Source organism: Oryza sativa, chromosome 7, assembly GCF_034140825.1.
Source record: "Oryza sativa Japonica Group chromosome 7, ASM3414082v1".
Taxonomy (NCBI): Eukaryota; Viridiplantae; Streptophyta; class Magnoliopsida; order Poales; family Poaceae; genus Oryza; species Oryza sativa.
Window position 1 is genome coordinate 1,013,622 of NC_089041.1, and position 23,531 is coordinate 1,037,152.

General features: G+C 40.6%; 4 protein-coding genes across 6 annotated transcripts; 3 read left to right on the forward strand and 1 right to left on the reverse strand.

Moving 5' to 3' along the window:
• The first annotated feature begins 3,648 nt into the window (after positions 1-3,648).
• Positions 3,649-6,805, forward strand: LOC4342265 (putative F-box/FBD/LRR-repeat protein At4g03220). Its single transcript, XM_015789616.3, has 3 exons — positions 3,649-4,715; positions 5,508-5,690; positions 6,261-6,805. The coding sequence occupies exons 1-3, from the start codon at positions 3,681-3,683 to the stop codon at positions 6,576-6,578; spliced, it is 1,536 nt and encodes a 511-aa protein (XP_015645102.1). The 5' UTR covers positions 3,649-3,680; the 3' UTR covers positions 6,579-6,805.
• Positions 6,806-8,742: 1,937 nt separating this feature from the next.
• Positions 8,743-11,850, forward strand: LOC4342266 (putative F-box/FBD/LRR-repeat protein At4g03220). The gene is made up of 3 exons (XM_015789314.3): positions 8,743-9,811; positions 10,585-10,773; positions 11,367-11,850. Exons 1-3 carry the CDS (start codon positions 8,789-8,791, stop codon positions 11,709-11,711), a joined length of 1,557 nt encoding a protein of 518 aa, XP_015644800.1. The 5' UTR covers positions 8,743-8,788; the 3' UTR covers positions 11,712-11,850.
• Positions 11,851-12,214: 364 nt separating this feature from the next.
• LOC4342267 (mitogen-activated protein kinase kinase kinase 5) lies at positions 12,215-18,485 on the reverse strand. Of its 2 annotated transcripts, none has more exons than XM_015789492.3 (11): positions 17,828-18,475; positions 16,860-17,510; positions 16,678-16,765; positions 16,291-16,353; positions 16,052-16,215; positions 14,992-15,067; positions 14,513-14,572; positions 13,788-13,907; positions 13,283-13,422; positions 13,134-13,213; positions 12,215-13,028 (listed from the first exon to the last, which is right to left on the reverse strand). In XM_015789492.3, the coding sequence occupies exons 1-10, from the start codon at positions 18,361-18,363 to the stop codon at positions 13,153-13,155; spliced, it is 1,959 nt and encodes a 652-aa protein (XP_015644978.1). In that variant the 5' UTR covers positions 18,364-18,475; the 3' UTR covers positions 12,215-13,028; positions 13,134-13,152. The 2 variants fall into 2 exon arrangements, with proteins under 2 accessions (XP_015644978.1, XP_015644976.1); XM_015789490.3 differs by having other exon boundaries at positions 12,301-13,028; positions 13,283-13,492; positions 17,828-18,485.
• A 2,200-nt stretch (positions 18,486-20,685) lies between these two features.
• LOC4342268 (uncharacterized) lies at positions 20,686-23,312 on the forward strand. 2 transcript variants are annotated; one of them, XM_015790665.3, is made up of 3 exons: positions 20,686-20,920; positions 22,312-22,442; positions 22,815-23,312. In XM_015790665.3, exons 1-3 carry the CDS (start codon positions 20,741-20,743, stop codon positions 23,098-23,100), a joined length of 597 nt encoding a protein of 198 aa, XP_015646151.1. In that variant the 5' UTR covers positions 20,686-20,740; the 3' UTR covers positions 23,101-23,312. The 2 variants fall into 2 exon arrangements, with proteins under 2 accessions (XP_015646151.1, XP_015646152.1); XM_015790666.3 differs by having other exon boundaries at positions 22,324-22,442.
• Positions 23,313-23,531: the final 219 nt, after the last annotated feature.

The following is a 23,531-nucleotide window of genomic DNA, read 5'->3' on the forward strand; positions in this document are numbered from 1 at the left end:
GATCAAATATTTATTTAGCAAGTCTTAACATAAACATTTGAAATATATACATAAATATAAGCATCACAGTTACATCATCACAGTTGCATAATAAGTGTTCATCATTGCCTAAACATAGAAGTTCAACATTGTTCATCATTTTAGTTTAAGCGATCAAGGCGCGCGTTCAACCCGTCCTTTGTCTTCCCGGGAATATTCAACATCAGGCCAACCAAACTCTCACACACATTATTTTCTACATGCATGAGATCAATGCAATGACGGACATCAAGATCTTTCCAGTAAGGTAGCCGCCAAAATATGGATTTTTTCTTCCACATACCCTTCTCCTTTGTCTTGCTACGTTTTCTTTTCTTCCCAAACTCATTGCTTATGTCCTTGACCATATTGTGGACCTCATCTCCGGACAAATCTTTGGGAGCAGGCTGAAGTTCTCTCTTACCATTAAAAATTTTCTTCTTTCTTCTAAATGTGTGACGTAGCGGGAGCCACCTCCGGTGACCCATGTATACCATCTTTCGTGATTTCTTCAGCCACCGGCTTCATGTATGTTCCTTGCCTTCTTTCCTTTTATAGTTTGTCCGGAAAGATTACCGAGTGCAGGGTAGTCATTAATGGTGCAAAACAATAGAACTCTTAGCTTGAAGTTCTCCTGACCATATGCATCCCAAGTTTCCACACCTTCTTTCCAAAGAATCTCCAGATCGTCGATAACAGGCTCCAGGAATACATCGATATCATTGCCGGGTTGCCTTGGACCTTGGATTAACAAGCACAACATAATATATTTTCACTTAAAGCATAACCATGGCAGGAGGTTATAGTTCGCAATAAGAACTGGCCAAGTGCTGTGAGTACTACTCATGTCACCGAAAGGATTCATGCCATCCGTACAAAGACATATCCTCATGTTTCTAGGGTCGGCAGCAAAGTCTTTGTGTTTTCGATCTATATTCCTCCATTCAATCGAATCCGCTGGGTGTCTAAGCATACTATCATTCCTTCTTTCCGTGGCGTGCCAACGTACTAACTTCGCTTCGTTCGGGTTGGCAAAGATTCTCTTGAAACGATCAATGATAGGTAGATACCACACAACCTTTGCCGGACCACCCCTCTTTGACTTATTTCCTTCGTCAGCACTTTTCTTTCGCTTGTATCGAGAAGCCTTGCAGACAGGACAAGCATCCAAGTCCGCATATTGCTTGTGGTACAATATGCAGTCATTGGGATAAGCGTGAATTCTACGGACCTCTAACCCCAGTGGACACAGAACCTGCTTTGCTTCGTATGTCGTCTCGGGCAATGTGTTCTCAACAGGAAGCATAGCCTTCAAAATTCCTAAAAGATTTGTGAAACTCTTGTCTGTCCATCCACTACTTGCCTTCAGCTTCATTAGGTCCAAGGTAACTGACAACTTAGTGTGTTTTGCTTTGCATCCAGCGTACAAAGGCGTCTCGGAATCACTTACCAACCTGCTGAATTTCATTCCATCTCTCTCATTCTGGGCTGGGTCCTCAACGTCACGTAACATGTCTTGCAGCAGATCGTGATCCACATCAACCATTTCACCGCCCAATGGAGAAGGTATAAACATTTCATGCTCATTTTCATCTTCCTAATTATGCGCACCACTTCTGTCTGCTGCTGCTCCACTTCCTGATTCTTGCTCTCCATGCTTCACCCAACATGTATAGCCCTCCATGAATCCTCGTTGTATCAGATGACCGTGTACGTCCTTTCCGCTATCAAACATATTCTCGTTCTTGCAATCTGCACATGGACAACACATGTAATCACTGTTTCTTTTTATCCGATCCTCCTCCGCGGCGTTCATAAATTTTATTATGCCCTTTCGGTACTCTGTAGAATGACGTTTCAAATTTTTGGCATACATCCAACTTCGATCAATTGCTAAAAAAAACAAATTAGAGGCACATATTATAAGATCAGTATTGCAAAAGTAAGACGTGATGAAATTGCTCAATTAATGATTTATATTACTCACTTGATTGATCCATTTTGATTACTTTTGGGAATTTAATTTCTGTTTTCCTTGGAAAAAGGACAAAAATTCGCCCCCTACAGCCTCCCACCAAAATAGTGAACTGTGGGATACAGTTACACTAGGTGGTGGGGAGTATTTATACTGTGCAACAAATATCTGTAACGGCCCTAAAACAATCAACCGTGATGGGCATACAAGTAATCTCTATCGGGCCTTAATAAAAGGCCAATCAAAAAAGAGTGTCATCTGTGACGGGCAATAAACTTATCTCAATCGGGCCTCTAGTTGGAGCCCATCACAGATGACCCTCATCTGTGACGGGCTTCTTTTAGGGCCCGATTGAGATATGGAACCCTCATCTCAATCGGGCCTCAACTATAGCCCATCACAGATAAGTGTCATCCGTGACGGGTTTTAGTTTTATGCCGATATACCATGGCTGTGCGACCATATCTCAATCGGGCGAAATTTTGGCCCGATTGAGATTACTTCCTTGTGACGGCCCGCAAATTCCAGTCTTGTTATGGGCCGTCACAAATGGAAGGATCTGTACTAGTGATCTGTGTTTATCAGTACTTACCATGAAACAAACAAATGATGTGAAACGTGTTAATAAGTATATGTTAAATATTATAAAAATGATAGATAGATTTGTTAAAATATTATGTAAATGATGTGAGGGGTGATGATTAGATATGCTTGCATGTTGATTTGTATAATTAAATAAACTGTAGATGATGTTGTATGCTTGCATGAAGTTAAATATATAATTATTGCTAGTGAGTGATGACGTGGTATGGTTACGTGTTGAGCTTTAGACTTAGTATGCTAGTTTACTGGATATAGATTTGGCTAGTTTCCATGCTCTCTAAGGAAGCTGTATCAATTTATATATTACAAACTGCTGTAAAAAAAAAGTTACTCCCTACGTTTAGTTTTATATTATAAGTCGTTTTTTAAATATAACTAGATTTATAGAAAAAAATATAGTAGTATTTTCAATACAAAACAAACATATTATCAAAATCCAATGTTAAATTTAATGAAACTAATTTGATATTTTAGATGTTGCTAATTTTTTCTATAAAATATTTGATTACTTATAATATAATGATACAGAGGGAGTGGAACTTACATTGAGTGATGCAACAATGCTTCCTTACACAATTATACTCCATCGTAGTGAGCATCTGTAGACTGGTAGAGGATTACATCATCAAGGATGCGCAGGATTTATTTCCTCGTCTTTTCTGGTGTTTGGATGAGGGACCTTAACTTTAGTCTCTTTATTTAGACACTAATTTAGAGTATTAAATATAAACTACTTACAAAACTAATTACATAAATAAAAGCTAATTTACGAGACAAATTTTTTAAGTCTAATTAATCCATAATTAGAGAATGTTTACTGTAGCATCACATAGGCTAATCATGGATTAATTAGGCTTAATAGATTTGTCTCGCGAATTATTTCAAGATTATAGATGGGTTTTATTAATAGTCTACGTTTAATATTTATAATTAGTGTTCAAACATTCGATATGATAGAGACTTAAAATTTCTAGTCCCATCTAAACAGGGTCCTATTCTACTTCCTCTGCTGCTTCAGTTATGTAAGGCACTTGGGCTGGGCCAACACGTTTGAGTTCCAGGCCCACGAAACCCACCCAACTCGATGGAGGACGGCGATGGGGACGAAGGCGCCGCCAAGCGTACCAAGCTCTCCGCCGCCGCCGCCGCCGCCGCCGCCGGCGAGGACCGCCTCAGCGCACTTCCCGACGACCTGCTCGTCCAAGTCCTTCTCCGGATAGGAGGAACCACCGCCGCGGCGAGGACCAGCGTCCTCTCCCGCCGCTGGCGCTCCCTCTGGTGCCTCCTCCCGGAGCTCGATTTCGTCCCCGAAGCCGACGGCGGCAGCATCCGCGCCGCCCTCGCTGCCCATGAACCGCCTTCCCTACGCCACCTCCTCGTCGCCGCCCAGGACGCCGCCCCTCACGGCATGGCGGAATGGCTCCCCGTCGCGGCGCGCCGCCTCGCCGGGGATCTGTTGCTGTTCAACATGGCGCCGAAGAGAGATGCCAAGGACGACGACGACGAGGAGGGGAAGGATGGCTCCCCATTTCTTGAGCTCCCCTGCTTCGGCAGCGCCACCAAGCTCTCTCTCGACCTAGGGTTCCTTCCCCTCGCCGTGCCGGTCTCCGGCGTGTTCGCCCGGCTCACCGACCTCTCACTGGACAGCGTCCGGTTCCACGGCCCGTGCGAGTTCGGTGACGCCGCCTCGTCGCGGCGGTTCCCATCCTTGAAGAATCTCAACATCCGGAACACCCAGGGTTTGAGCAATTTCATCATCCACTCGGATTCTCTCCTGCAGCTGGACCTGAGGAGTGTGAGAGGATTGAAGCAGCTCAATGTCGTGGCGCCTGCACTGCAAGTGTTAAGCGTGTTCTTCTGCTTTGCTGATACTCAGGCTAGGAGTCAACCGGTCGCCGACATCGCAGCCCCGCAGCTGGAGACTCTCCAGTGGGAAGATGCTTTTGATCCAAGCTCCGTCGAATTTGGCGAGATGGCGAGTCTCCGATGTCTGGGAACCTACTTTTTTCTTGTATATGGACTAGAAGACTTTAAGAACAACCGCGATTGCTTGAGGCTCTTGAAGCGCTTTCGGCGTGATGCCATCTCCAGACTTACCCTCACGCTTGCCTTTCTGCCGGTGAGTTCAATTCCTATCCTATGTTGAGTACATCATAGTATCATACTACTAGCATCACAGAAGAGAGCACTGTTTACTCATGTTTTCAATGTAGCAAACAAATCAAGGAGGTTCTTAGATTATCACCATACATATATGCATAATCTCCTGATATTTGATAGGACAGATGAAACTTAGTTAATGTCGGTGAAGTATTTCGGGTATGTCTTAAATTGCTCAAGCCCCTGCGCCACATTTCAGCCCACCAAAATCTCACTCTTTCCCATTATGTCTTTTTATCCTCTTAATTGATGTGTTATGTTTTCCACCTTGCCATGAGAATTATGTGCAATGATTATGCGGTACTGCATTAGTTTAATATTTACTGAAAGGAAATATGATCCCTCAATAGTGGAGAGAATTTAAACCAAGTAATGATGCCCTGTATATTATCATTGCCAAATTTAAATTGAGATACCATGTGTGCTTAAGGAGAATGAGCAATGCAGTTTCCTATATCTTAGCTAGACATGCAATGGCCATAGTTTTTTTAATAAGAAATTTAGCTTCTACTGACCATGTCCTGTTCGCTAATCACATAGTCTAAAGGATATGTTTCTGTACCTCTCCAACTGCTCTTTTTGATTCCCTGTTTTCTAGATTTAGAATCTCCAGATTTTTTACAAGAAAATCATAAGTAAATTGTTAGCTTACAACAACCATTTGTCTATGCTAATAACTTTCTTTAAATGAGATCTTTCTATCCTTCCTTTCCAATTGCTATATATAATCGCCATGTTTTACTTCCTACAGAAGGACCTCTGTGACTTTGAATACTTAATGGAAAATATGACAATGCTCCCTGACATTGTGTCCCTTAACCTCAACGTATTGGCAAATGGACATGCCATTGGCCCCAGCTTATTCCATGTTCTCAGGATGTGCACAAGTGTAAGAAGGTTGAAGCTAGTAACACATATTTCTCTTGACCTCGAGGTAAAAGCTGAAACTATTGTTAGTTTGTTTATCTACTACAGGCTTACCGAGGAAGTCCAGAATGCAATTTGCATTTTCATTTTCTGTCACACCTAAGCTCGATTCACCATTTTATTTGGCTAGTTTCCTTACGCTAGGTAGTGATTTGAATTGATAATGATATATGTAGTAAACATGTGGCTTATGTATGTCCTATTGGAAAAACTTTGCTCTGCAAGTTTGACAAAGTGCCATACTGCTCTTTCCTTTTTGAATGCTTGGAAGCATTTTGCTCCAGATTGAAAGTTTTCTGAGTCTGAGTTTACATGGCTATCACTCTCGGTGACACAATTAAGATTTAGGAGATGATGCTGATTGACAATTTGTTACTGATATTGTAATTTCTGAGGACCTTGATAATTTCATACTCACGTTTTTTCGCACAACTTTATCATAGCACATAACAACTACAATGTCTTCAAACTAGTTTCCATTTGTCATGCTTTTGCAATCTTTGTTCAGTGATGCATCCCGAGGTGTTTTTCAGGCAAAGTTAATGTAACTACACTAATAGAATGCTGCTTGTTTTAGGCACAAGCTGTTTGTTCATCAGATTGCGTTTGTGATCTTCCACCAAACTGGAAAACTGAGGAACTTTTGTTGAAATTCCTTCATGAAGTAGAAATCAATAATTTGAGGGGAACTGGACATGAAATTGCCCTTGTGAAGTGGCTATTCAGTTGGGCAGTAGTGTTGAAAGACATGACGATAAATTTCTATCATTCAGTCCCTGAGAGCACGGCGAAAGAGGTGTGCCAGATGTTACTTAATTTCTCTAGGCCTGAAATATGCATGAAAATTTATTTTTACCACAGATGGCGTAAGGTTTTGTATGTTCCAGAGGACTAATGCGCCGCACCAGACTTGACGCTTGACTATTAGACTCATTTTGCTTTCTAGTTTTGTACTTGGTTTGAACTGCGTTGCATGTAAACATCAAAATGCTCTCAGATATTAGACAAAATGCAGGTCAGCCATCTATCTTACAAGAACATGTGAGCCGTGCAAATTCATGTAGTGTAACTGCTGCACAAAATTGGTTAGAACTTAAAGTTAATGGCTGCAAAACTTTGGCATATCTTCCATCACATGAGTGTTAGAGCAGGCAGGGCTCATATGTGATGCAGTAATGTTTCATTCCATCATTTAATTTTGAGCAGCTGATAGAAAGTTAGAACATGGAGGATGTGCAGGATTTATCTCGTTATCTTTGTATGTTTCAATTGTGTAAGGTACAAGTTAACAGAGATGGAAGTCACGCTTCCTTGGCATATGCTGTAAATCTTTAGAACAGAACCTCTTCTCCAGTGGGCCTTGGCAATGTGGACTAGGCTGAGACCTGAGAGTTTGTTTTTGAAAGATTAATGTGTTCACTAAATTGGTTGATGAACAATGGGAGGCTAGACATACATAAGGATCTAAGGGAAATGTTAGGAGTAACATCCTAGATTAATAATGGTGGCAAAGGGCACATGGAGAGCTTCTGGCATATGCGGCTACTTCCAAATTTTTAAATTATCAGAATTCTCACCAGCTAAATCAGTAGTAAAAATGAATAAGGCTTATTTGTTTTGGAGGAATTCCAAAGGACATGGATTTCTAAAGATTAATTCCTATAAATGTCATTCGATTCAGAAGAATATAGATATAAAATACCAAAGGAAATTTTTCTCTCCTACTAGTTGTAGGGAGAAAAATATAAGAAATTCTCCGTCCAATCAAACCTCTTGAAAAATTACTATTCTTATTCCTCTATTTGTCCTATTTCTATGTATTACAAAATTCTTTCAAAACGAATAGACCCTACAAAGTACAGGTTCATACCCTTTAGGGTTTAGTTAATAAGGGAAATTTACATAGTTACCCTTATGATAGAGACATTAGTGTGGGTATACAATGTCTTTTGTATTCATGGGCCCTACGGCGATTTTCTTGGGCCAGCCCATTAGTGGCGAAAGGCCTCCATGGGCCACAGAGCCTCCTAAGCCCTTAGCCGAAGGCATCTTCTACTTCGGGCGATGGCCTCTTTGCTTCGTCTTATGGCCTTTGCCCTTAGTGATGATTCAGGCGGATGGTGAGCTTGATAGCGAACCCTTTGGTCTTCGTCATTAGGCTTCGCTCAAGAGCTTCGCCCTACGGCTTCGCCTTAGGCCTGGTTTAGTTTCTCAAATTTTTTTCCCAAAAACATCACATCGAATCTTTGAACACATGCATAGAGCATTAAATATAAATTAAAAAAATTAATTGCACAGTTAGAGGGGAAAATCGTGAGACGAATCTTTTAAGCCTAATTAGTCTATGATTAGCCATAAGTGCTACAGTAACCTACATGTGCTAATGATAGATTAATTAGGATCAAAAGATTCGTCTCGCGGTTTTCAGGCGAGTTATGAAATCATGTTTTTTTTCATTCGTGTCCAAAAACCCCTTCCGACATCCGGTCAAACATCCGATGTGACACTCAAAAATTTTCTTTCGTGAACTAAACAGGCCCTTAGACGCACCCCTTGGGTTCAACCGACATTTCATGAGTTGGTGGTTTCGGTAGGTTTGGTCGAAGACCCTCGTGACATGCCTCCATCACTAACCAACCGCATCTCCAGTTCCGTATGGAGCCATGTTTTGTTACAATGAATTACTCCCTCCGTACCATAATATAATGGATTTTGAGTTTTTACTTGCAACATTTTACCACTCGTCTTATTCAAATTTTTTTGAAACTATTATTTATTTTATTTGTGACATACTTTATTATCTACAGTACTTTAAGCACAAATTTTCGGTTTTTATATTTGCAAAAAAAAATTGAATAAGACGAGTGGTCAAACGTTACAAGCGAAAAATCAAAATCCCTTATATTATGGGACGGAGGGAGTACTATATGGGATTTGTAATTTGTGGTGAAATGAGGAGCCTAATCCAAATTTGTTCATCGCAAGGTTTAAATTTAAATTCAAAACGAAGAGGAGATTTGAATTCATACCATATCAAATCGAAACCCTAGAACTCCTCCAGTATTCCGGATTTTGGGCCCCCGAACACGAAACCCACCCAAGTCGATGGAGGACGGCGATGGGGAGGAAGGCACCGCCAAGCGCGCCAAGCTCTCCGCCGGCGACGGCGGCGGCGGCGGCGGCGAGGACCGCCTCAGCGCGCTTCCCGACGACCTGCTCGTCCAAATCCTTCTCCGGGTAGGGACGAGCGCCGCCGCGCGGACCAGCGTCCTCTCCCGGCGCTGGCGCTCCCTCTGGTACCTCCTCCCGGAGCTCGATTTCGTCTCCACAGCCGACGCCCGCGCCATCCGCGCCGCCCTCGCCTACCATGGAGCGCCTCCCCTCCGCCTCCTCCTCGTCTCCGCCGTGGGCGCCACCGCTGGATCCGTCGCGGAATGGCTCCCCCTCGCCGCGCGCCGCCTCTCCGGCTATCTAGGGCTTCTCAACGTGGTGCCGAAGACGAAGAGAGACGAGGGGGAGGGCGCCGCCGCTGGAGAAGTTCTTGAGCTGCCCTGCTTCGCCAGCGCCGCCAACCTCGCGCTGGACCTAGGGTTCATTGCCGTCGCCATGCCGCGCTCCGGCGTGTTCTCCCGGCTCACCCTCCTCTCACTCGACAACGTCCGGTTCCACCGCCCGTGCGACCTCGGCGACGCCGTCTCCTCACCGCGGTCCCCATTCCTGAAGAGACTCACCATCCAGAATGCCCATGGGTTGAGCAATCTCAGCATCCACTCGGAGTCTCTCCTGCAGATTCGTTTGGGGGGACTGAAAGGATTGAAGCAGCTCAATGTCGTTGCGCCGGCACTCGGCGCGCTATATGTGATCTCCTGCTTCTCCGATCCTCTGGCTATGAGTCAACCGGTGGCCGACATCTCAGCCCCTCAGCTGGAGACTCTCCACTGGGAGGATGCTTTCGATCCAAGCTCCGTCCGGTTTGGCAACATGGCAAATGTCAAGTGTCTGGGAACTCACTTTTATCTTGCATTTGGACAAGAGGACTTCGGCCACAATGGCGATTGTTTAAGGCTGTTGCAGCGCTTTCAGTTTGATGCCCTCGACCGTCTTTCCCTCACGCTTGCCTATATGTCGGTGAGTTCAATTCCTCTACTAGCATCATAGATGAGAGCACTGTGCATTACCGTGTATTCACTGCAGCGAACAAATCAAGGTGGTTCATAGATGATTATCTCACCATACTCATTTGCATAATATCTTAATATTTGGTCAAGACATATGAAATTTAGTAAATGCTGTTGAGGTACTAACATGTATGTTTTGCATTGCTCAAGAGTCAAGCCCATACATCATGTTTGATCACACTAAAATTTTATTCTTTCCCACTAGATCTTACTGTTAATTGATGGTGCTACATTTTCCACTTTACCATGAGAACTAGCATATGCTAGCACTATGCAATACAGTACTAGTTTATTATTTATTGAAGGGAACATGATACCTCAATAATCAAGGGAATGTGAACCGAGTACAGACAATATTTGTACTTGTGCACTATATATTATCATTGCCATTCTAAAATTGAGATATGCAGTATGCTCATGGGAATAACCAATGCACTTTTCTGACTTGGCCAGACTTATAACTTACAGTGTCCAGACCTTTTTTTTTTTACAAATCCAAATGAAATTGTTAGCTTGTAATGACCCCTAATCACTTCCCCAAAGGATATGTTTCTCTACTCCAACTGTTATATATGATCCCCTCTTTTCTAGATTCAGAATCTCCAGATTGTATACAAGAAAATGAAAATTAAAGTGTTAACGTATGGCAACTGATTGGTTTGTGCTAATAACTTTTTTCAAGTGAGATCTTTCTGTCCTTATATGTTTTACTTTCTACAACAGGAACTAAATGACCTTGAAAATGAATACTTGATGGAAGAAATGACAATGCTCCCTGACATTATGTTCCTGGGCCTTACTGTATTGGCAAGTGGACATGCCATTGGTCCCAGCGTATTCCATGTTCTGAGAATGAGCACTAGTATAAGAAGGTTGGAGCTGGCAACAGATATTTATTCTAGTAATCCGCAGGTAAAAGCTAAAAACTATCCTTAATTTGCTTATATAATACAGAGTTACTAAGGAAATTGTGGACTACAGTCTGCATTTTCATGCTTTGTCACACCTAGGCTTGATTTGCTATTTTATTTGGCTAGATTCCCTACCCTAGGTTGTGATTTGAATTGATATTGAATTACTGATATATGTTGTAAATATATGGCATTATGGCTTATGCATGTCTTGACAACATTTTTCTCAGCAAGTGTCATACTGCCCTTTTTTTTAATACTTGGACGTAGCTCTAGATGGGGTTGGCTGAGTTTGAGTTGTCACATGGCTATCACACGCTCTTGGAAACACAATTAGGATTTAGGGATGATACTGATTGGCAATTTGTTATTAATTTTGCGATACCTGAGGATCTAGGTAATTTTATACTTACGTTTTTCGCACAACTTTATCATAGCACATAACTACAATTTCTGCGAAAGGTTGGCTTCAAACTAGTTTGCAGTTGTCATTCTTATGCAATCTCTGTTCAGTGATGCATCCTGAGGGTGTTTAGGCAGCCCGGCAACTTTAGGCAAGTTGATGTTACTACACTAATATGCCATTCGTTCCAGGCACGAGCTGCATGTTCATCAAGTTGCACTTGTGATCTTCCACCAAATTGGAAAACTGAGGAACTAAAGTTGGCATTCCTTCATGAGGTAGAAATCAATAACTTCAGGGGAACCGAACATCAAATTGCTCTTGTGAAGCAGCTATTCGGTTGGGCAGCAATGCTGAAAGACATGACAATAAATTTCTGTCATTCAATCACTGAGAGCATGGCAAGGAAGGTGTGCCAGATGTTACTAAGTTTCTCTAGGCCAGAAATACTCATGAATTTTTACATTTACCAACAAACGACATCAGGTTTTGTATGTTCCAGAGGACAAATGCACCGCACTAAACTTGTTGCTTGATTGTACTCATTTTGCTTTCCAGTGTTGTATACTTTGGTATGAACTGTATTGCATGTAAACATCAAAATGGTAACAGAATCCTGTACAAGGTTAGTGTCACAAATTCTATTACCCATGATAAAGACTTTTTATTGGTTAATGTCTTTTCTTTTTATATGTTTTTTTTCATGTGGGTTTAAATACTATTTTCAGAAGCTTGAATTTGGAAGTTGAAGAGCGGTGACGAGTTATGTCTAAAGTGACTGTTTATAGCGATTAATTTTGTGGAAAAACTGTACAACTGTTTAAGCGACTGTTTATAGCGATTAATTTTGTGAAGAAATTGTACAACTAGTTTACAAACTAGCACATTCTCAATCGCGTATGTAGGTAGTTTGACTTGAGCCATTGGTCATCTAGTGTTCATAATGGATTTACCGATTTGTAATTTATCATACAGTATGCACATACAAAGTAAGTACTGTACTAAAGCTTTTTACCGCCAATAAATCAAATGAAACATGTTGGGTAAATACTAGTATTTATAATCACACCATTTTGTACAAAAATACAACAAAAATATGATTACACAGCAGTGGAACCTGTTAGATGAGATTAGAATAAGGGACTTTCAACTTATCTACAGTTATTCCTGATTGTATGTTACAAAAAAAAAATGCCATCAGAATATCCCAAAACAATGAAGATCCCATGCTTTCATGGATCCGTCACATTCAGCAACATTTAGTCGCATGTCCAAATAGGCAATCACTATTTTACAAGAACATGTAAGCTGTACAAATTCATATAGTGCAACTATTGCACAAAAATGGTTAACTTAGTTAAAGATGGCTGCTGCAAAACTTTTATGTCTTCCATCACATGATTGTTAGTGCAAGGTATGTCTCTTCTGGGATGTCTTCCACCATTTATCTTATTGCTGTGTAGCTGATATAACAGCGCAACATCCAAGATTCACAAGATTTATCTTCCTTCTTATATCTTCCTATTCTTTCTCTGCTTTAATTCTATAAATACAGTTAGGACCGAGTTCGCATTCAAAGTTGTGCACATGAACATGATCCGAGATGGAAATCACACTCCCCATGGCATGCTTGATATCTTTAGAACAGAGCCTCCTTTTCATTAGGTCTTGGCAAAGGACTACGCTGAGAGTTTGCAATCGGAAAATATACAGTGTTCACTAAATTGGCTGATGGACTAGGATTGGAGGTTAGACCTAAGGGTCTAGAGGAGAAGTTAGGTGCAACTTCCTGGATTGATAGTGGAGTCAATCGAAAAGCTGACGATTCGGAAGGCCTAGCATTGGTTGGCTCACTGGCAAATAAAACATGTCAGCTATGTTATGATCTAAGAAGATGAAAAATCAAATAAAATAACATTTTAAGGTAAGACAGCACTAAATAAAAGGAAACTACTCACCCTACAGTAATTTTTCCTTTCACGCAGGAATCACTCTTCGAGGCTGCTTTGTCTCTTGAACCATTTCCATTATTATTATCCTGTCATATAAAGTGACATCACATACTCATGTGGGTGGCAAAGAGCTTATCTGGGAGACATAGACTTACATTGGATTTAATCCCCGCAAATGAATGTATGGAACCATGTTTGTTGTAATGACTTGAATTCCGGATAAATGGATGCTCCAACAGCTCACTTGCAGTTGGTCTCTCTGCTGGATTCCTCTTGAAACAGAATTGCAGAAAATCTTTGCCCTCATGAGATAAATTGTCAGGAATTGGTGGGTCTTTATGCAAAACTCTAAACATTGCAGCAGGCTGTAGAACAAAAATGATTTATTATGACTAGTGTTTCAGAATAATACTTTTTTATGTATAGTTGTTCATACCCAAACTACCAAGCCATTCAGTGGCTACACCTATCACATTAACATGTTACATAGGTATTACAATGGTTATGTGTGCGTGACACTTGCATTGAAACACAATAATTGATACCAAGAAATGTTGGTTGGGTGAAGTGGTTCATATTTAGGGATTACAATAGGCAGACTACAGTCATGACATGCATGTTACTAAGCTTCATGTAAAGATGAACACTCCAAGTTCTTACCCCTTCAAGATCACTCCAGGGAGGTTTTCCATTAAACATCTCGATAATGGTACAACCAAGACTCCAGATATCAACAGCAAGATCATAACCCACATCTTTATTAAGTGTAGCCTGAACCATCTGCAGGAGAAGAAACAATCTAGATTTCAATAGGCATAAAGGTACAAGAGTGTAACAGAATTTCCGTAGCTCCTTTCCGAAGAATGTTACAGCTAAATTTATTTGCATTCGAAAGTAGAACTTCCAACACAGCTGTAAATTAGAAAAAGCAATGTTAGTGAGGTTGTTTCAGGTCAGACATCTGTCGTACTAAACCATTGGGTAGCCTAATCATCTGAGACCAACTGAATTAAAGAATGTAATTTCAATTGAATTAAAGCAAACAAGACAAAACCAAACCTATCAACTTTAAAAAACATTTGCATTATCTGTTACATAAACTGAGTTTGGGTTGGAGCTGTACAAGCCCATGTGCTGGGCACATGTGTCGGACAAAGTATTTTTATTTTTCTGTATCCATTTAAATACTGCAACCCTACAATTCAGGAACCAAATCCAGGAGAAGCTAAACAAAGCGAGCTCCTATCTTTAGTATGGATAAAACAGTATAAGGTCAAAGAAAAACACTGCATCATATGGAGCTACCGCTTATACAGCTCGATGTTTGTTTTTCTTTGAACCTTGATAGAAGATGTTTTAACTTATTAAGAAACGTGTATGCCTACCTCTGGGGCCATCCAGTATGGTGTTCCCTTCAGTGAAAGATTGGGGGCTGCAGTACTTAACTAAAAGAAAGAGATTAACATAAGCAGTACATTAAACAGAATATATGTAATAAGGGAATACATTTATTTTAAAAATTACCCAAAGCAGAGCATGTTATCAAACGGTTCCGTGCATATGACTGAGCTAATAGTACCACAAAATACAATTATATGTCAAATAGTGCTGACAATGAACATAAACTCAATGGGATTCAAGAGCTCAACAACATACAGCAGATAAAAGTTATATGCACATATCAAATGCATCCAACAACTCCCTTGTTTAGTGATGCTAGTTAGATTTGGAAAAATATTAGATGATAGCTTAAGCTGTTGCTCAGTCATTCTAAAATGACATGCAAATGCTGTTTAAAATGGATATACACAATAAAGTACCATATGTACAAATGCTACTGTACTCTGTTTGAGGATATACTCACATGCTTGGCCATTCCAAAGTCAGCTAATTTGACTACACCACTAACATCAACTAGCAGGTTTGCTCCTTTGATATCCCTGTAAGAGTCGACATGTTTACTTTCACATACATGACATAAGGTAACATAAATTGAAGCGGAGACCAACATAAACAAAATTCTGGAAGTGCAGAAAGTACTAGTATCTTCACAAAAAACTAAAAGAGTAAAGTACATTGGCGGTCCTTAAATTTGTAGGGTTGTGTCATATAGGTCCCTAAACTCTAAAAATACATATCCAGGTACCAGAACTTGTCAAAGTGTATCATCTAGATCCCAAATTGACACATCCCTCTAGGATCCTACGTGACGCTGATGTGGCAATGCCACATAGACGTGACATGTCCTTTTCTTTTTTTTCCTTCTTTCCTTTTTCTTTTTCGTGTTGTTTTCATTCTTCTTTTCTTTCCCTTTCTTCTGCACAGATCACAGAGAAAGGAGAAGAAAGGGAAAAAAAGATAAGAAAAAAAATAAAAACGAAAAAAATAAATGGGTCCCATTTGTCAGTCAAAATAATGCCACGTCATGTTTGTGTGGCATGCCACATCAACGCCACGTAGGATCGTAAAGGGATTGTGGTGATTTGGGACCTAGATGACACACTATGACAAGTTCTGGGACTTGGATATGCATTTTGAGAGTTTAGGGACCTAGATGACACACCCCTACAAGTTTAAGGACCGCCCGTACACTTTACTCAAACTAAAATTAGTTTGATGTTCTCCAACTTTTACATGCAGCAAAATAGCAATTAAAAGGATAAATGATTTGCATAAAGATAATGATTTTCTGAAGTAATAGCAAGATAGGTGAAAGTGAAGATGAGGCCTGTGAGGTGAGCAAGACACAGTTAGACAGAACATGCCAAAATAAACTGAGAAAAGACAGTTTGTCCATGTTGAAATGAATATTTAAACCAAAAGAAGGATATGTAAAGTACTGCACACACACAGCAGTTGGAGTCAAACTAATAGATGATGTAGCAACAAAAAAATAGTAAACAAGGATAGAGATTTGCACACACCTATGCATAATCTTTTGGCCATGCAAAAACGCTAAACCCCTAAGAATATGGCGGGTGAAGTTGCGGACAACTGATTCCGTCATTGCTCCATAATGTTGTTTGACATACTTATTAATTGAACCTGGGTGAACATATTCCAGGTAAATGTAGAAGCGATCTTCAAACTGCACGATCCAAAAACAACTTCAGAATAAATCATGACAATGGACATACTTGATCAGATTTCCACAGGGACTTACAGTGTCACTTCCATAATACTGCACTATGTTTTCGTGCTTGAATTGGCTTAGGAACTTTATTTCCTGAAACATAGGAAACTCAGTGAACAAAGGAAATTGCCAAAATGTCAAGTCATTGGAGGGGAAAATACTGCATTTTTCAACTTGCAGTGGGAACTAAGAAATGGAGTACAAAATGGAGGGCATTAGAGTTTAGTTTTTTTATTCAAAGGAAGATTGATTGTATTTAGATTGGGCATAGAAGCTTATTTCTCAGCATAAAAAAAGTAAACAGGAACACTAATATAACAATACATTTAGATAAACTAATGGCAGTGATAAATGGAAGATTTTTATGTTGCCCCAAATGGACATCATGTAATCTTATTTAGGACACAGTCAATTAACCTGCTCTAACTGCTTCAAAGACTCGGCAGATTTCGCATCATCAGGAATTATGTTGACTTCTTTCATTGCACAAAGAGCTCCAGTTTGCCTGCATGTTAATGTCAGTAAATTGCATTCAAAGCTCAACATGAAGTAGCATCCGTAAATTTGATAACACCAAAAAAAGAAAAACACTCACATACCGATTGGTAGCTTCATATACACAGCCAAATGTGCCGCTACCGAGGAGTCTTCCCTTTTGCCACTGACCAGCCACTGAGGGCATTTCAACTTTTGGAGCAGACTGGTTAACAATGCTTGTCTGCATTGAGTTTATAGCTCCAGGAGGGCGTGGTAATGGGTGGAAACTGACATTCCCATTGCCTTCAATACGTGACATATTATTTTCTGGGAATAATTTTGGGTGCAGAGGTGATGGAGGGGCACTGGAATTCTTCGACATTAGAATAGGACTTCTCAATGAGTTAGAAAAAGTTGATTGCTCTGTAACCCCTGTATATATTTCAGGTGAAATCCGCGGAGATGAAGTTGCCATAGAATCTACCGAGCGGACAGATGGAGCGGACCACGCTTGGGGACCTTGAGCAGTTGGTGTCGTATATTCGGCATTGCTGAATCTTCGAGGGCTGCACACGGGGCTTGAAAACCCACTGCTTGGAGCACTTTTAGCAGGAATGTTCAACCGAAAGTTGGCAGTTTCAGTTGAACTCTTATCTTGGAACTTCTCTCGGAACACCTTCCTGTGGTGACTAGAGGTGGTAGTACGCTTTGAACTATTGTCAGGAAGATTATTATTATTATCAGGAAAATTTTGAACAATCTGGCTTGTCACCCTGCAACCACAAGACAAGTGAGCATCAGGAAACAACATAGATTTGCAGTTTCAGGTTAACATTGCTATGCCCAACATCCAAATGCCTAATCAATCACAAAATTTGCACCTTCCTATGCGTCTTAATCTCTTCGCAGCATAACAAAAACTTAATTTATTTTGAGGAAAACAATCACATTTTACCTTGCATCGCATCAATTAAATACAAAAAAAAATCTCTTGATCATCATCACATACATAATAATTCATTCAATCGCAGGATTCGACATGATCCAATAATTCAGAGGGGAAAAGAATTATAAAATATAATCACATTACCTCGTCGCCCTCTCGCCACCAACATCCGGCTCCGACGTGTCCGATTCCACCGGCTTGGGAGACGGCAGCGGCAGCGGGAGCAGCACGGGCGACGCCGCCGTGGCGGCCCTCGGCGGCGGCTGGTGCACGGCTCTGAACTCGGCGGAGCTCGCGGACCTCGCGATCGGGATCGAGACGGGGTGGCCGACGGCCGCGGACGTGGAGGCGCGGCCTCTGGGGGGAGGCGAGGAGTTCGCGACGACGAGGCCGAGGCTCTCGAGCCCGACGCCGATGTCGTCGACGTGGCGCAGCTTCCGCTGCCGCGTGAGCTGCCTGCGCCGCGCGAGGAGGAGGCCCCCGGCGTCATCGGCGCACCTGCCGGCGGCGCTGCGGCGGCCGGGCGCCGCGCACGACGAGGTGGAGGCCCTCGCCGGCGAGGCCGGGGCGGAGGAGACGGCGGAGGAGCGCTGGAACGCCGACTTGGAGCGCTTCCACCACGTCGGCATCACGGAGGCCTGCGGCGACCAGGAGGCCCGTGCGCGTAGGGTTAATGGCATCGGAGGCGGAGAGGAGGAGGGCGGCGGAGTTGGTGGGCGGCGACGGAGACGGCGACGACGGCGACCTCCTCCATTTGGGGCGGCCTCTCTTTTTTTTAAAAAAAAAATTCAATCAATTTCTGGGCGTTTGTTTAGAGGGGGAGAAAGGAGAGGTGGCTAGCTTCGCGGTTTCCTGCTGACGTGGCATTTCTCTTTTTTATTTTTGCATTTTTAATGGAGATTAATTTCTTTTAAGGGCATGTTTAGATTGTACTCTTACCAAAATTTTAGCAAGATTGTAATATGTAAAAATTTTAGCAGGATTTCTAATGTATATACTAAATTTGGCAACAAATTAAACGTAGATATTTTTTAAAAAACTTTATAAAAAAAATAGTATGGTTGAAAATAACATCCATTCCGTTAGGTCCCTTTTACTTTCGTTTCATTACGTTGAGAAATAACGCGGCAATGTCAATACTGAAGAAGTCCAACCATATGGGTCAGACCATCAGAAAAAAAAAAGGTGAAAGCAAATTAAAGAATAATTTGTGGGTAAATTTTTTATATTTGTATGCTTGGTGATTAAAAACCAATGTTAAAAAAAAGTTAAAACCAACTTTATAATTAAATTTTAAAATTTAAATTTTCAAAAAAAGAAATTAAAATTTATATTTTAGTAATGGTTTATAAGTTATAGGACAAACGATGAGCGGTGAATGAAGATACCTACTAATTAATTCCAAATGCATAATTTATTGCCGATGTGGTCTCTACAAATGTACTACTACCAACAGTCTAGTGCTGTTATTTTTGCTTTTGTTGCAAGTCAATGTATAGTCATGTGGGACCAAAGACTGAATTGGTTGAATTTTATGTTGGTGGAGTTGAATTCAACGAGTGCATGTCAATTGTCAAATCTGTTTTTCTACTGAATACCAAAAGTCTAAGGTCATGTTGTTTTTAAGCAGGACCCTTGTCTTACGTCTTTAAATAACCAAATTAGACATGATCCTAATGGTACTACTGTCCTTGTGACCATGTCTATCCAGTGTTTTCTAATTACGTCCTGATGATGTCATGTTGATTGCATCTCGTATCCTGTCAGTTTCAAGCTGATTATATTATTGCTCTGAAGCAATTAAACTTATGATGTCATTGTGACTTTGTTTACCTCGCGTCACTGAACTAATGTCAGCCGATAAAAACCCAGCCTTTTCAGGTCTTCTAAAATCTCATGCTCTCAAAAATTGGCACTATTAGTTTATTAATAATTAATTCAGGTTCAGTGTTATTATTCTTCTCCGAGTCATAGTGGGTTTTCTCCTATTTAGGATACTTCTAGCAGCTACAACTACTTTTAGAAATTGCAAAATGAATAAATTTGGACTTGGGTTGTGTCCGAGTTTTAGAAAGATTTTACAAATGAATAAATTTGGACTTGGGCTGCGTTCGATTTTTAGAGTGATTTCACAAAATGAATAAATTTGGACTTGGGTTGCGTTCAATTTTTAGAAAGATTTGACAAAATGAATAAATTTGGACTTGGGCTGCGTTCGATTTAGCTCAAGACGAGATTAAGTGTAGGCACATAAAACAATAAAGTCATTGGCATATAATTAATTTAGTTTTAATTGTTTTAAAATTGAAAATTGAATTTTATTTGATATTTTTAAGGTGTTTGTATATGGAATTATTTTTTTATGAAATACACCATTTAACAATTTGATAAGCATGATAACAAAAACCGAGATAAAATTTGTCTTAATAAAAAAAGGGAAACCTTATTGGGGAGCTTTACAGCCTCATATTTTTCTTATTCTTATACTTATCAGCTAAAATTTGAATTTTTAATCTTTGAGGATCTTTCATCGTAGTTTATTTTTCAGCCTTTGTTTTTAGATCGTAAAGGACACATATATAAAAGTTCAATTCACAAACTAATTTTCATTTCTAAATATGTCGTTTCTCTTTTTCCTCATATATGCCAAACAATGAGGTTGTTAAATTATGGGGGAGCTACTCAGAGTTATACCAAGCTAAAAAAAACAAGTTTTTAATTTATTTTCTAGACTCTAATCCGAAAAGAAAAACTATTAGGTTGTGTTTAGTTCCACGCTAAAATTGAAAGTTTAAAGAAATTGAAACGATATGACATAAAAGTTGGAAGTTTGTGTGTGTAAACCCTAAAAAAGTTCCATGTGTAACGAAAAAGTTGAAAGTTGGAAGAGAAAAAAAGTTCTAAACAGAGCCTTGTAAGTTTTAGGGGAGCTTTAATTCTCATCATCTCTGTCTCCTGAATTCTTTTCATCAATTTAGCTTCAACCCTCTGCAAACCCTGGTATCCACACGAAGAGAGAGAGAGAGAGGAGAGAGAGGAGGAGGAGGAGGAGAGAGGATGGCGATGGTGCGGTCGGCGTTGGGGAAGATCTCCCGCCGCCTCTCGGGATCCTCGGCGGTGATCTGCCAAGCCCCGCCGCTGCCCTCCCTCCACCCTGCCGCCCAGCTGATGACGACGGCCTTCTCGTCTCCGGCCGCCGCCGCCGCTGCGCGTGTCCGCCGTATCCCTAACCTGCAGGTGAGTCCATATATATATAAAAAGCACGCCTTGATCCGCGATTCCAATCTTGTTAATTTCGTACGCTAGCTGGCTCCTTCAAATAAGGTTTCCAGCTTGAAAAAAAAAGAGACTCCTTGAATCTAGTCAGTGACTTGTTTTCGTGCGAATGTTCGTGAAATTTCAGAAGAGGGGTTTACGAATTTGTTGTGTAGTACTACTAGTCATTGACGAACAACCTCCCAAGTATGGTATATCTGCAGACACGTTGCTTTAGGCTTCAGACAGTCTTTGTTCATATGCTAGAAGCTCAGCATGTCTTATGGATTGTGGTGTGTGGGTTTAAATATGTTCCAATTTCTGAAGAGGCCTAGCTTCAGTTGTCCAATTTGTAATCTGGTGATCAGTGACATGACACCCCTCAGCCCAAAATTTTGGGCCAACAATGCTACGTTCTTGGGCCTTGTATGCTAGTATATGATTTCTGGCAATGTGGTAGTACTGAATAGACATGGGTTTCACTTATAGGTGGTTATAATTGTCTTGCTCTTTTTTGAATAAGTTGGACACATCTAGATCTAGTTTACGAACTTGGAACTTTTGGGTCTATCATGATTTGGGGGATTTGCTATAACCAGTTTGTAAAGTTGTCATTTCAATTTTGAGTCAGATCAACGCTATATAGAACATTGATCCATTGTTCTGCAGATTCCAATGAATGGTCGTTTGCTCTTTCTTGTTTTTGTCTATTTTTATGTTTGCCATCTGATTATTTGACTATTGTATAAAGACCATTGTTTTTCTCGATTTTCTTCTTGTCATGGAACCGTTGGAGTTATTTGTAATCTTATGTTTATGTGTTTGTGAGTTCTTTACGTTGGAGTCTGATTATACTGACACCCATTGCATGGCTTAATACTTTTTTTCCCATGAGATTAGTCCACATCAGCTTTCTGTTATCTGCCACTGAAATTGTAGGCCAAGTGATATATAATCATATCTGCCCCATCCACGCTTTCTGTTAAGTTCCAATACAAAGTCATGCATTCTAGGAACAGACCTGCTAGGTACGTAGCATTCGCATCCTTATACAAAGCACATATGCCTCTACCTGTGAGGCCACATAATTACTTCTAGGCAGGGTGACATGTCCAGCATCAGCTACTAACTTTTAGAACATGTTAACTTCTCCGAACTTGGTACAGACCAATGTTCACCTTGTCTGATTCCTAGTTTAAACTTTAAAATCTAATAATCTAACGCATGTTTGGATAACAGGTTTGGGATTGGTGGGAAATGATATTTATACCCCAGCTCTAACTCTTCTATCTGTCTAAATATTCACTAAATATTTTTTTACCATAATCAACATATTTTGTATAGTTGTTTCTTTTGCCACTGATTGACTGTAGTTCTTTGTGCAGGGTCTGCAACATCCCCCTTTCATCTGCAAAGGAACTGAGCGTATGCAGTGGGCAGGACAAAAGAGGTTCTTCTCAGTGGAGGCGAAAGCTAAAGATGCTAAGCTTATGGAATCAGCACGGTATGTGTGAGTAAGGATTATATAATAACACAATGTCTCGATGTAGCCTATCCAATATAATGTGGGCGCGTACTGTTTTAAACCTATGTATTCGCTATTATTGAAATGGGCTTCTGGTTTCATTCTAGGATTTAATATCAATATATGCAGTTAAGTTCTCTGCAATTGCTAGCTCACATCTATAAACCTGATTTCCTATGCACCTGTGCTAACCAATATTAACAATAGAATACTACAACTTATTCTTATAGCTCTGTACTTCGGTTTCTGAAAACATTACCTTAAAATGTATAGAGGCATGGTATATCTCAACATTGAAACATGTCTACTAGCTAATCTCACAATGATGTTATTTTTTACCTCCTTTTGCAGGTCGTCTGTGAAGAGGCTCATGGCTTGGATGAATGAACAGGCTAACCCACGCAATACAGCCATAGTTTTAACAATCATCAATGTGGTATATCTTGGTATCTTTATTAGAGAGTGCCTAAGATCGGATGAACATGCAAAAGACTGCACTGCTGATGATAACGGGGACCGTAATTCAAGCTACAGGATAGTTAAATATGGATGTCATGACCCTTATGCATGTCCTTGGTACCGTGCCCTAGTTGCTCAGTATGCTGTGATGTTAGTACTAGTTCTTTTTACAATGTAGTTAGTGGCAATGTCATCTATCAGGATTTCACTATCAGACTTTTTGTAGTAATCTGCTGTCTGGTTGTAACTGAATCATGGCCTTAAGTGTTTGTAATTTGCTACCTCTGGTTGTAGCTGAATCATGGCCTTAAGTGGGCCCAACACTGGATGGATCGAATTGAGCTAAGGCTATGGGTTGGGCTTAAGATGATGGAGGACAAAATTTGGTCATGTTTGCTATCTTCGATTTAATTTGGCATGGATTGCGTACTTGAGTTTGAATTTTGAGCAAATTTCACAAACCACAGGTTCTAGGACATTCGTACCACAAAACCCCATATTTTATACTATGTTTCAAGGAACCCTAGGTTTTAGGGAAAAAAAAGTTTCATAAAACCCCACATTCATGCCTAAATCATTCGTTTGGCTATTATACTTATGCATAATACA

What these genes read in the sequence shown, in the direction of transcription:
- LOC4342268 (XM_015790665.3), top strand. Translation starts at nt 20,741, where the DNA reads ATGGCGATGGTGCGGTCGGCGTTGGGGAAGATCTCCCGCCGCCTCTCG. An exon ending in GCCGTATCCCTAACCTGCAG is followed by an intron (nt 20,921 to 22,311) that starts GTGAGTCCATAT and finishes GATTGACTGTAG; the next exon opens with TTCTTTGTGCAGGGTCTGCA. An exon ending in AAGCTTATGGAATCAGCACG is followed by an intron (nt 22,443 to 22,814) that starts GTATGTGTGAGT and finishes CTCCTTTTGCAG; the next exon opens with GTCGTCTGTGAAGAGGCTCA.
- LOC4342266 (XM_015789314.3), top strand. Translation starts at nt 8,789, where the DNA reads ATGGAGGACGGCGATGGGGAGGAAGGCACCGCCAAGCGCGCCAAGCTC. An exon ending in TCACGCTTGCCTATATGTCG is followed by an intron (nt 9,812 to 10,584) that starts GTGAGTTCAATT and finishes TTTCTACAACAG; the next exon opens with GAACTAAATGACCTTGAAAA. An exon ending in TTTATTCTAGTAATCCGCAG is followed by an intron (nt 10,774 to 11,366) that starts GTAAAAGCTAAA and finishes CATTCGTTCCAG; the next exon opens with GCACGAGCTGCATGTTCATC.
- LOC4342265 (XM_015789616.3), top strand. Translation starts at nt 3,681, where the DNA reads ATGGAGGACGGCGATGGGGACGAAGGCGCCGCCAAGCGTACCAAGCTC. An exon ending in TCACGCTTGCCTTTCTGCCG is followed by an intron (nt 4,716 to 5,507) that starts GTGAGTTCAATT and finishes TACTTCCTACAG; the next exon opens with AAGGACCTCTGTGACTTTGA. An exon ending in ATATTTCTCTTGACCTCGAG is followed by an intron (nt 5,691 to 6,260) that starts GTAAAAGCTGAA and finishes TGCTTGTTTTAG; the next exon opens with GCACAAGCTGTTTGTTCATC.
- LOC4342267 (XM_015789490.3), bottom strand. Translation starts at nt 18,363, where the DNA reads ATGCCATTAACCCTACGCGCACGGGCCTCCTGGTCGCCGCAGGCCTCC. An exon ending in CTTTGAAGCAGTTAGAGCAG is followed by an intron (nt 16,354 to 16,677) that starts GTTAATTGACTG and finishes CCTATGTTTCAG; the next exon opens with GAAATAAAGTTCCTAAGCCA. An exon ending in CCTGGAGTGATCTTGAAGGG is followed by an intron (nt 13,493 to 13,787) that starts GTAAGAACTTGG and finishes TTTGTTCTACAG; the next exon opens with CCTGCTGCAATGTTTAGAGT.